Below are 9,064 nucleotides of genomic sequence, written 5' to 3' on the forward strand. Positions count from 1 at the left end.
AAAAAAAAAAAAAAAAAAAGCAAAAGAGATACATCTTTAACCTTAGCAACCCATAGTCTAAAACCCTATCACACCTCATTTAGATGTTCAGACAACTGATACCACAATTTATATCAACTAGAAAATGACCCTGCCACCTCCTGCAGACAGGAAAAGTCCTGAGTCTCCCGCTGGCCGGTGCTGAGCATTAGCCTCGTGGATGGTCGTGGATGGGTGTGGATGCATGCTGCTGTTCTGGGCTGCGATTGCAGAGCCTGGGATGACTACGCTGCGTTGCTGGCTGAGCTCTCATGGAGCAGTGTCAGGAGACTGCAGCAAGAATCACGTTATGAGTTCGCTTTGTGATCAGTTTTATTGGAACCGAAACTGAGTGAAAGGCCGTAGGAATAATTGGATAATCAAAGCGAATTAAATCAAGAAGGGGAAAAATATCAGTTCCGGCATCAAACGGGGATGGCTCTGACATCCACATCTGTGGTCTTTATCCATTTTAATCAAGTCTAAATTATGCCATTAAGACTTATTTTTGTGATGTTTACACTCGCTCAGACGTAGCAGACTGCCTATTCATCTCTGGATAGTTCTTGAAACATTAAAACCTCCCCTACTGTTTCTGGGGAGGTGTTACCTAACTTGATTAGCATCCAGATAGTCTGCGCACATGCTCACTTGTGGGGCATTGCGTTGCGTGTAGGTTTTGGAAAATGCAACCCAGATGTTGAGCTTTTGAGCCATGCAGATGGATCTTTTGTCCCGACACCTTTAGAAAATGAGATTTAAGTGATGCCTCATTTGTAAGAGTCTACTAATACAAATCACCTAATCATGCTTCCGGGATGGCAGAAACTAGCTGGGGTTTCTCTTGTTCCCTCGCAGTATTTCCCAAGGGTTACTGCTTTTTCAGAAAAGGGAAAAAAAAAATCTGTTTAGACCAACACATGGTATCACTTGTTGTCCTTCGTCCCTGATACTCTGAGCATGTAATTGAGAGCATGCTGAATTATGGGATGGCTGTCTCGGTCCACCACAGGCAGAATGGATGTAGAAACCTTCCATCTCCTTTAACGAAGCTTGGATTTCTTTGTTGCTAGGGTTTGGTCACTGTGTTGTCGCCCATTGGAAACTGTCCCGAGCCCCTCTTCCCTTCGGCTCCGAGCACTTGGTGGGTGCCTCCTAGGATCATGGTGGTGTTAATAGTCTCAGCTTGGTTTGGGATTCTGTTTGCTTCCTTTGTGTCTTGCGCCCAAATTGGGAGTTGTTTTAGAGGTTGACTGCTCAACTCAAGAGAGACCATTGTCCATCTTCCAGGGGAACCTGGCTTCTGTCTCTGCAAAGGAAGGTCACAGTCCCCCTGAATGTCACTGGCCCTGGTTGTTCCCTACCCACGCTGTGCTCTGAAAGAACCCTGAATTCCATTCCCGAGAGATCTATGTGTCACCATGAAAATTTCCATAGCTTAGTACTTCGGCCAAAGGAAGGACTCCGTTTGTAGGTTTCTGTTGTTCAGTGTAACAGTCATGGTCACAGTGGTCAGTTGCGAGCAAGGGTAGACTTGAGGATTGTGAAGTGGCTAGGAAGGTGGCCAGGAAGAGAGGCGGTCCCCTCTGTGTGAAGCCGTGTGTATCTTCTCTTTAGGGACTTGTGGGATATTAACAACATAGCAGCTGGCATACATGGTGGCCCTGTCATCTGCCACTCGTTGCTTTATGTGTGTTTACATCTCCCTGAGAGTTCACGGTAATGGGAGAGTAGAGACCTTCCTGTCAATACTTCCTTTATATAAGTAGAAACTAAAGACAGCTGAGAGGTAAAGAAGCTTAGCTAAGCTTACACAGCCAGAAAACCAGCGGAGCCAGGCTTCAAAGCATGGACGCTCAGTCCACAACCTTTACCCTTCCGCGCAAACTACATCACGGCCAGTAGACATGCTGCCGTTGCCCTGCTTTGGCTGTGATATTGAATGTTGTCTTCTGTCTAATCTTTCTGGTTGTGGTCTCTGAAAGCAGTGCAAATTGCAAGCAAGCACACGTGCATAGATGCAACCAAGGACTACACAGAGCCATCTCCCCTCCCACGGAGGAGGGGCGCTGACCTCTTCTTATCCGCTTTGCTTTATTCTGAGGAGTACCGCTTGTAGCCAAGCCTGAGACGACGGTTTCTGAACCCTTCTGGAGAGGCTGAGGCAGGAGGATCTCATAGTCAAGGCCTCCCTGGGCTGAAAAGTCAAAATGGCCTGTGACTGCATCTTAAGGATGGAATGCTTGCCTGTAAGGATTCCCAACACTGTGTCGTGTGTGTGTGTGTGTGTGTGTGTGTGTATGTATACTCTATCTGCTCCCCCCAAAAAAGAACAAGAAGAAAAACAAAACAAAAACGGGGGGCGGGGGGAGGACATCTGTTGGAGTGGATGTAGGTCCTACACCGCCTCTCCTCCAAACAGCACTGTTTGTAGACAGAATAAATAATATAAGTGGAACTTAAATTTTCCTTCCTCATCTCTCTTATTTAAAAGTGCTTTTCTCCCCTCTTCCCTTTTCTTCTTAAAACCAAAACTGAAATTTTGCCAAACACGGAAATTGTTTGTCCCAGAACACAGGAGGCCAAGAGGCACTTAATAATGTTATCATGCAAATATGTCTAAAAGACCCTTTGTAGAACAAGTCACTTCGTCACAGTGATTGTCCTTGTCATTCTGTGTGCCTCTGTCTCCCACCCTGTCTGTCAGGAGCTGCTCTTGGAGACTTCTCCTCTTCTTGGTGAGGCCTCTGCAGGTAAACTGGCTTGGTCCCAGCTCCTTCTCACTGGAATGGATTCAGATTCATGCATACATCCGGGCAGTTAGAACCTGGCCTTGGCTCAGAACAGACTCACTTCCTGATGGTAGAATCTCTCTGGAGTCTGAGTCAAGCGAAACCTCCAACACTGTGTGTGTAGATTTGTACCTTCAACTGAAGCCAGGCACAGCAACTAGAAATTGAGCGTGTGTTCCTGTGTTAGCAGACCTCCCATGTCTGGGAGCATTTGAGTTTTAAATATTTACATGAGAGACTGGGCCTCATGTGCTTAGTAGCTGTAACTTCATGTGGTCTCCTTGATGTTGCCTCTCTCTCTTCTTTCATCGCAGACCCCACGGTAGAGACCCATACCCGCTCAAGTGGTATCTGGACATTGATCTAATCCTGGATGAGACAGGATGTCAATGCATGAGTTCATTTAGAAAAATTAGTCCAGCTTGTTCTGAGGGTGTGGGAATGTTGAGGTAGGGGAAACTGAGGCTGTTATGGGAGGGTGTGCTGCCCTCAGGCACAGGTCCTGGGATGTCATGATCCATGTTAGTGCATGAATAAACTTGCAGAGCTTTAAACACCAAAAGGCCTTCTGAAGATTTCTCTCTGTGGGACACAGGGTATCTATCCATCCGGGTGCAATTTTTTCTTGAAGCACAGAGATAGTTTCCTGTTCAGTCTGTCTGTAAGCAGCTTTGTCCATGTGTTGTTACTGATTAAAAGGGATTTGGTACCGGGGGTGGGGGGGGGGAAGGCAAGCTTTCACCTATGGGGAAATGTAGAGGGAAGAGCTTGGGTACTCGGGGGACCCCTGCGAATCCAGCACATATTTCTCTGTGCTCTTTGATTCTTGAAGGTAGTATGCAGTTTAGTCAGTAGGACTTCCTCCATCTTGTGAGGCCATTACCCAGGATTGAGCTCTGTTCTCCACAAAAATATCCTCATCAGAAATAGACTCTGGACCCCCTACTACGGTCAGGAGATGTTTGATAGCTCATTTTCTGGATCCTTAGATGTCTTAGGTGACAAGCCAGGTTCCCCGGCTCCTCCCATCGAGATGGTGTGATAAAGGGAAACCCTGAAGGCCGTGTGGTGTGGTACACAGTCATCAATAGCCCAGCGTTGCTATTTTTCTCAGCTCTGTTTTAATAGACGAGATCCATGAGCATTTAAGAGTTGAGATTGTCGCACAGATCTGTCGCAAGCTAAAACGTGGTGAGAAAAAGCCAAGCAGAGACAGCTCTGTTCCTGTCAGGAGTGCTGGACTGAGTCTGAAGCTCTGGTTTGGGCCCTGCTCTTAGCCACTGTACTAGTGCTTTAGCCTCACACCCCTTAACCACAGAGTCGGGCCAGTGACCTTGCTGGTGATTTGAAGGTCAACTGAGTCTACAGTAAGTGCTTCTGGTGCTAGCAAGGCTTGGGAATTGCTCTTGGTTATCCGTTTAACATTTGCAGGGATGGCTCCCTCTCCTTTACCCAATACCCTCTCACTAAAGGAATGCATACAAAATCAATTTCTGCGTCTCTATCCTGTTTCTTCCCCTATAGACCCAGAGAGCAGTTTACAGAGAAATGGAAACCCAGCCCTGGCTCTAAATGGATTTGGCTACATTTGATACACTCTTCCTTTCTAGAATATGACTTTCCAGCTATAATAGCCCCAAAGATTGCTTTTCCACACCTCTTTCGTTTTTATGATCCTTTTCAAAGACTTCTTACGTTGTTCACAGTAGAAATGTCGACTAGGTTTCTGTGGAGTCTCAGAAGTAAGCAAGCCAGAAGTGTCAAGACCCCATCATCAGATGGAGAGCCCGATGCCTTTCTTTGTGTGAGAACATAAGGGTGTTCCCAGCCCCCGTTATTCACGTGGATTTGGGTTCAAAGAAAAGAAAACTAAGGAACCCTGGCATCTACCAGAGCCAGAGCCCAAATTATTATTGTGTCTTTGACTCGATCTGGGCTCGTCAGCACTAGAAATAAGGATGCCACGACCCAAGAAGGGGTTGCAGGCTCAGAGCAGCCAGTCTGAGCCAGAGCAGCTAGGGTTGTCCCGCTAGGTTGTCCAGACCCCAGGATTCAGCCACTAACCCCGGTGAGTCAACTGTATATCTAAACTCAAAGATCTTAAGAGAAGTGGCCCCTGAAAGCAGGCATGGCCAGCATCCTTACAGCTCACGTGTTGGAAGTGCCTAAGCACTTAGAAGCCTGTACACATCTGGGTTCTGCTGGAAAACAGAACTAATAGAAAGCATTAAAATAGACATCCCTTCACCTACCCACCAGTCCTCCCCCTGAACCCTCCCTCCACTCACCCATCCATCATCTGCATCTCCTAGAGAGCCAGGAGAGTTGGTGGTGGAAGTCCTCAGGGGAGTCCTGGCCCAAAAGTAGAGGGTAGGTGTTTCAGCTTGAAGACTAGCAGCTAGGGAGAACAAACACTTTCCTATGCCTCACTTCGCTCTGTCCTGGCCTGCAACACTGAACAAAGCTACCCTACACGGAGCGGGCAAGCCATTCCGCGTGGTCTCCGGAGTCTCAGGGTGATCCCACCCAGAAGAAAGGGCACAGCAATCCCCATAGGACTAATATCTGCGTGCCTATATCCCAGTCTAGGTCACGCCCAAGTGTGTCTTGCACACACGCATGCGCACGCGCACACACACACACACACACACACACACACACACACACACACACACACACACACGGCCAGGAGAGGCTCCTGCTGCTAAGCACAGTTTGAACTGAAGTACCCTCCCCCTCCTCCAGCTCCTCCCAAGAGCAAATGTGTCAGAAATCATTCTGGGAACTCACTCTGCCCTCAGGCCGTGACCGCGAGGTTCCAAAGTGTAAGAGCGTAAGCCGAATTTGAAGGGTGGGAGGGAACTGTGTTGGGGTTTTAAGAAAGCAGAGTCTTGAGAGATGACCTGCACAGGAATTATTCTCCACACCTCCAAATACCTACATCAGCCCACTCCTTAATGGGTCTGTTATCAGACGAGGCTGATCATCATCATTACGGAAGGACAGTAAGAGAGGGCTCTGTAGAAAAGTGGCCAGGGCTGGGAATTGATCCACCAAGGGATAATTTGAAACAAAAGACTCCAAGATCTGGCAGGCCTAGAAAATTACTATCTTGCTCAGTGGAATTAGTTGTCCAAATAAAGAATATTTTCTCCTTACACCATCTTGCCTTCCGATGGCTCTGTTCTGCTCATCTCTTCTGAGCTGGATCCGTGGCCAGCAGTACTGCGGATCTTCAGCCCTGTACCCAGTCTTGGGACCATGTTAGCTGTGGTTCAATGGAAGCAGAGAACTGATGGGGCCGTGTATCAAGGAGAGGGAATACATAAAGAATTGGCTCCCAAGGAACGCCCTGCACTCTCCCGTTGTAATTTTCATGAACTCTCATCATTCTTTTATTAGCACAGTGATTTTCCTGATGGATTACGTCATTTTTCTGATGGATCTTCAGTCCTCCCTTGAATAGTCTCTCCCTCCCTGAAAGAGAACAGTTTTGTGGTCAAGGACAGCGTGTGGCCAGCTGGAGGTACTCCAAAGTTGGCAGTGCTGATGTTTGGTAGCAGAGGTGACTAGCTAGAAACCATGCGTAGGGGAGCACAGATGCCCAAGGCAAGGTTCAACATAGACCTGCCCTGTCCTTGTATTAAAGAAGAAGGTTAAGATATTGGAGTTGTAGGGAATTAAGGAGCTGGGCGTGATGGTTGCACACCTTTAATCCCAGCACTCAGGAGGCAGAAACAGGCCTCTGAGTTTGAGGTCAGCCTTGTCTACATAGCAAGTTCAGGCTAGCCAGAGCTACATGGTAAGATTCTGGTTCCAAAAAAGGAAAAGAAAAAAATACAAGAGAAAAAAAAATGGAAGAAAGAAGATTAAGGATCATGGTCTACAGGAAAGGGAGAGAGAATGCCCTGCAGGAAACTCCTTCTCTGTGACGCACAAGAGCTTCCGGCCACTCGTGGTATTGCTTGGTTGAGGAGGGATTGCTGTCTAACAGGTCTAGGAGAATAGTTGACATGCAATTCCATTCATTTGTTCATATAACCACACCCTTTACCCATCCATCCATTCATCCATCTACCCATTTATCCATCCTGTCTTATATTTATCCATATATACACCTATCTATCAACCCTTCTATCCATTCACAGATCTCCTCATCTCTCCATTTACCCATCCATCTATCTATCCATCCATCCATCTATTCACAAATCTCTTCACCTTTCCATCTACCCATCCATCCATCTATCTATCCATCCACTTATTCTCCCTCTACCCATCCATCTATCCATTTGTGTATCCATCCATTCACAAATCTCCTCACCTCTCCATCTATCCATCTATCCACCCATCTGTCCATCCATTTACACATCTACCTACTCATCCATTTATTGACCTATCTTTCCACCTACTTATTCATGTATCCATCCATCCATCCATCCATCCATCCATCCATCCATCCATTTGGCCCTCCCCATGTAACCACCCATTTACACACCCACCCAGCCAGTCATCTTTGAGTAAGGGTGCTTGTGGGAATGGTTACCACATACAGCACACAGTACTGGGTGCCGAGGACATGAGGATGTGAGGACGGTTGAATGTCCTGCTTAAGCTTGCACTGACAAGACAAGGATAAGGAGAGCAGCAGTCCTGCTCACAGGGAGGAAAGCCTTGAAGGGAGAGCCAGGCTACCTTGATGGGAAGAGGAGCCTCCTGTGTGTATTCTGAGGAGGCTGGCATTATGGGAAACATACACCGTTGAAGTGATCATGTGGTCACTGTCCTGGATGGTTTCTTGTTGCTTCGATGCAGTCTCAGATCACTCATACTTAAGGAGTAGAAGTGCGGATTTCCCTACATGTCTTCCTTTTTAATTGTCTCCCCTCCCTCCACCTCATCACCTCTGCACAGAGGGAGTTCTGACAGCGAGGTTTGGATGGGCTGCCACCACTGTGCCTCTCACGCTGAGACGCTTTTAGCTCACTGACCCTGAAGACCAGCGGAGGAGGGAGTATGATTCTCACACAAGCATCTGGGGTGAGGGGTGTCACCGACAGTGGAGGACCTTTAGCGATCCAGGCTGTTAAAGAGGAGTAGGTACCTCACAGATCCAGCATCGGTCAGCCATGGAAGCCACAGTGCTTGTGTACAGTGTGTTCTGGATCTGAGAGCAGGGCTGGTACCAGCAGGCTGTACTGGGCACAAAAGGTGGGCACGCCAACCCAACTCCGTGGAGCTGTGTGTACTGGTTCATGATACCTGCTCAGTGAGGACGTGTGGGTCAGCTTCTCTTAGTTTATAGGAGAAACAGTAGATGTCTGTGCAGGGCTTGGACATTTCCACACCTTCCCTTTGAGGGCATGTTTGGACCCTTAGCAGAGAGAAGCCACTCCTGCCTCATCCTTGACCTCTCCTAGTCAATGGGATACAAGCTAACATGTTTAGGTAGGTTAGTTTTGACTGTAATTGGAGTGGCCAAAGGGGTAGGAATACAGATCCTGAAGAAATATTCAAGTCTCTCTCTCTCTCTCTCTCTCTCTCTCTCTCTCTCTCTCTCTCTCTCTCTCTCTCTCTCTCTCTCTCTGTAGGGTTCGATGACCTCAACGTGTGCACTGACCCAGGCGTCCCAGAGAATGGCTTCAGGACCCCCAGCGAAGGAGTTTTCTACGAGAACTCAGTAACCCGATTTCACTGCCAAGACGGATTCAGGCTGAAGGGCTCTATGAAGAGACTGTGTGTGAAATTTTTTAATGGGAGCCTAGGCTGGATCCCGAGTGACAAACCTGTCTGCATACAAGAAGGTAAAGGGCCCACACCTCTGTGGAAGCTAGCCCCATGGCTCTTGGGGATGAAGATTCTGGTTTCTCTGGAGGGGAGTCCCAGGGCGGTCTGGTCTACAAAATCAGTCTGAATCGTTCTTTTCCTCTTGGCAGTTATCATCCAATCTATCACCATTGTGGTGGGTTCAAGAGAGTACTTGGGTCCCATAGGGCAGTTTCCTGTCAGGTTGCCAGGTCAGCGCCCGCTCCTGTGTCCCTCCTGTGTTACTCAGGGAAGAGTGTATATAGTAAATATTTTTGTGCAGAAGGGGGATGTGGCTTGGACTCTAACCAGCTACTACCTTTTAGCCCAGTGTGGTGTGACTTGTTTGAGAAGGTGCCATGACAGGGAGAGGGAATTGACTGACATGGCAGATGGTCCTCTCTAGCAATGACCCCTGCATCTATTGCTCACTGCCTTCCGGGGGGGGGGGG

General features: G+C 47.9%; 1 protein-coding gene across 7 annotated transcripts in view; it reads left to right on the forward strand.

The window, feature by feature from the left end:
• Positions 1-9,064, forward strand: part of Susd4 (sushi domain containing 4) — a 127,507-nt gene that overhangs the window by 59,645 nt on the left and 58,798 nt on the right. For all 7 annotated transcript variants that reach the window (XM_031337321.1, XM_031337358.1, XM_031337305.1 and 4 more), the window contains one exon: positions 8,399-8,611. In XM_031337321.1, coding sequence (XP_031193181.1) covers positions 8,399-8,611 — 213 coding nt within the window. The remainder of the gene's footprint in view (positions 1-8,398; positions 8,612-9,064) is intronic.

Source organism: Mastomys coucha, unplaced genomic scaffold (assembly GCF_008632895.1).
Source record: "Mastomys coucha isolate ucsf_1 unplaced genomic scaffold, UCSF_Mcou_1 pScaffold1, whole genome shotgun sequence".
Lineage (NCBI taxonomy): Eukaryota > Metazoa > Chordata > Mammalia > Rodentia > Muridae > Mastomys > Mastomys coucha.